The sequence below is a fragment of the Primulina tabacum genome, chromosome 18 (assembly GCF_025594145.1).
Source record: "Primulina tabacum isolate GXHZ01 chromosome 18, ASM2559414v2, whole genome shotgun sequence".
NCBI classification, from domain to species: domain Eukaryota; kingdom Viridiplantae; phylum Streptophyta; class Magnoliopsida; order Lamiales; family Gesneriaceae; genus Primulina; species Primulina tabacum.
In genome coordinates, this window is record NC_134567.1 from 21,718,933 (window position 1) to 21,722,072 (window position 3,140).

General features: G+C 43.9%; 1 protein-coding gene across 1 annotated transcript; it reads left to right on the top strand.

The window, feature by feature from the left end:
* Positions 1-317: 317 nt before the first annotated feature.
* Positions 318-1,951, top strand: LOC142532359 (uncharacterized). The gene is made up of 3 exons (XM_075638674.1): positions 318-626; positions 826-1,224; positions 1,730-1,951. Exons 1-3 carry the CDS (start codon positions 318-320, stop codon positions 1,949-1,951), a joined length of 930 nt encoding a protein of 309 aa, XP_075494789.1.
* The last annotated feature ends 1,189 nt before the right edge of the window (positions 1,952-3,140 follow it).

Consider the following 3,140-nt stretch of genomic DNA (forward strand, 5'->3'; position numbering starts at 1 on the left):
GTCTGGATGACCTCAAGGGTGTTAATCTCCCCCACAATGATGCTCTAGTAATCCAAGCCCGGCTGACCAATTATGACATCATGAGGGTTTTTTTTATTCGGACAGTTTTGTAAATGTTATTTTCAAGGAAGCCCTGGTGCAGATGGATTTGCAAGGATATCAGCTGGAGACCGTGGAAACTGCTTTTTTTGGCTTTTCTGGCCACGTCGTCTACCCAGAGGGAGAGATTATCCTACCTTTGACTCTAGGTACCGGGGACCTGTCATGACCACCTTCACTGTTGTGGATGCCCAATCATCGTATAATATTATATTGGGATGGCCGGCCATAATGAACTAAGGGCTGTAGCATCCACATATCATCAGAAGATAAAATTCCCATTGGGGAATCAAGTGGGAGAAGTCCGGGGAGATCAGACTTCCTCCCGGAAATGTTATGTGGAAGCGGTCCGGGTATATCAGAAGAAGGCGAGGAGGAAGGGGAAGAGAATAAGTGGTGGTGAGGATGCGGAGAGGGCAGTAGAGGAGGGGGAAGTTCATTTTGTAGCGGAGGAAGAGCAGGAAATGGTGGAAATTTGGCCAGGCAGGGAGATCCGGGTGGCTCGAGATCTCGACTTATCCACCCGGGTCAGTTTACTAAACTGTATAAAATATAATGTTAATGTTTTTGCCTGGTCCCAGCAGGAATTGACCAAGATCTCACCCCTGATAGCTGAGCATCATCTGAATATACTCCCGGGATCTCAACCTATTAAGAAGAAGAAGAAGAATAGACACTTTGGTCCTGAGAAAAGTAATTGACGTACAAGTTAGAGATTTGCTGCAGGCCGACCAAATTCAAGAAATACAATTTCTTACCTGGCTCTCAAATGTGGTATTGGTACAAAAGGCTGCCGGAAAGTGGATGATGTGTGTTGATTTTAGAGATCTCAACAAGGCTTGCCCCAAAGACCATTATTCTTTGCCCAGTATTAATCAATTGGTGGATTCCACCTCGGGGTATGAATTACTTAGTTTCATGGATGCTTATCAGGGGTACCATCAAATCTCCCTGGCCAATAATGATCAAGACAAATCCAACTTCATTACCTCGGGAGGCTCCTTTTGCTGTGTTGTCATGCCTTTTGAGTTAAAGAATATTGGGGCTACATATCAGCATTTAATGAACAAAGTATTTGATAAGCAGTTGGGGAGGAATGTGGAGGTTTATGTCAATGATATTTGGGCAAGTCAAGAGAAATTTCATGCTTCATTGCTGACTTGGAAGAAACCTTTGCCACTCTCATGCATTATGTGATCAAGCTCAATCCAGCTAAGTGCATATTTAATGTAAAAAGTGGTAAGTTTTTGGGTTTTGTAGTAACTGACTAGGGGATCGAGGTAAATCCTGAGAAAGTCGAATTAGTGCTCAGCATCCCATCTCCTCGATCTGTCCGAGAAGTGCAAAAGCTTACCAGGAGAATTGCTTCACTCTCCCGGTTCATATCTAGATCAGCACATTGAAGCTATCCTTTTTTCCAGGTCCTTCGGGAGGCACACAAATTTGGGTGGGATGAGAAGCGCGAGTAGGCCTTCAAGGATCTTAAGAGTCATGTGGCAGAACTTCCTGTCTTAGTGAAGCCAGATCCCGGGGAGAAGTTGTTTGTATATTTATCCACTACTGAGTATGTTGTCACTTCAGTGCTTATAAGGGAAGAAGGCTCTGATCAAAAGCCTGTTTATTACTGCAGCCATGCTCTCAGAGGACTGAGCTCCAGTACATTGAAGTAGAGAAGATAGCCCTGGCTTTGGTTGTGACCTCCCGGAAACTGCGGTCTTATTTTCTGTCGCATCAAATTATTGTGCTTACCAACAGTCCTCTCAGAAGAATTATGACTCATTCTGAAGTATCCGGGAGGATGATCAAGTGGACAGTGGAATTGGGAGAATATGACATTGAGTACAGGCCTTGAGCTGCCATCAAAGCGCGGGTCCTGTTAGATTTCTTGTCTGAGATGATTCAGCCAGATGAAGAGGAGGTCTGGAGAGTATTCGTGGATGGGGCATCTAACCTCTCTGGATTTGGAGTGGGAGTGGTGATAATAGCTCCCCCGGGAGAGAAGATTAAATTGGCTCTAAGAATCGACTCTCGGGTGACCAATAATGAGGTAGAGTACGAGGCTGTTCTAGCCGGCATTCAAGCTGCCCAGGAGATTGGAGCCTCGCGGATCATTTTATACTCCGATTCACAATTAGTTACACATCATATAAAGGGATTTTATGAAGCTAAGGATGACAAAATGCTAAAATATTTAAAGCTCATTAAACCCAGGTCGAATCTTTTGTGGATTGGAGAATTAAGCAAATCCCTCAGGATGAGAATGGGGAAGCAGATGCTTTGGCCAAAATGGTCGTCACTTTATCAGAAGTCAATACTCGAGGAGTATTGCATGTTACCCGGCTAATTCTTTCCACGGATGAGGAGATATTACCTATACCAGAGGATTCTTGGATGACACCACTGATCAAATTCATTGTTCACAACGAATTATCTGAAGATAGAACTCAAGCTCAAAGATCAAAAGACAAGCTCTCATGTTTGTTATTTTAAATAACATCTTATACAGTAGATCATTTCAGGGACCTCTGTTGAAGTGCTTATCTATGGGAGAGGTGGATTATGTACTCTGGGAAATTCACGAAGGATGTTGTGGAGAGCATCTTGGAGGAACAGCGTTGGCCCGCAAGGCAAAGTTTGCTGGATTTTGGTGGCCGAGTATAAGCCAAGACTTTGCGCGGATAGTCCGGGCGTGTGACGGATGCCATCATCATTCTAATTTTCAACACAGCCCAGCTACTCTTATGAAGCATATTTCGGCATCTTGCCTTTTTGGTCAGTGGGGGATGAACATTTTTGGTTTCTTTCCAGTTGCCCGAGCTCAAAAGAAATTTCTTTTTGTGGCAGTCGACTATTTTTCCAAGTTGGTAGAAGCCGAGCCCCTGTCTATGGTTACTGAGAAGGAAGTTTTGAAGTTTCTGTGGAAGAACATTGTATGTCGATTTTGGAGTGCCCAGGAGACTAATTTCAGATAATGGAAGGCAATTTCAGGAAAAAGAGATCACATCCTAATGCCAAGAAATGAAGATCACTCAGTCTTTCAC

Bases quoted from the DNA above. Each gene is read 5' to 3' on its own strand.
- LOC142532359 (XM_075638674.1), top strand. From the start codon at position 318: ATGGCCGGCCATAATGAACTAAGGGCTGTAGCATCCACATATCATCAG. The intron at 627-825 runs GTCAGTTTACTA...GATTTGCTGCAG, and splicing joins ATCTCGACTTATCCACCCGG to GCCGACCAAATTCAAGAAAT. The intron at 1,225-1,729 runs GCAAGTCAAGAG...TTATTACTGCAG, and splicing joins TTTATGTCAATGATATTTGG to CCATGCTCTCAGAGGACTGA.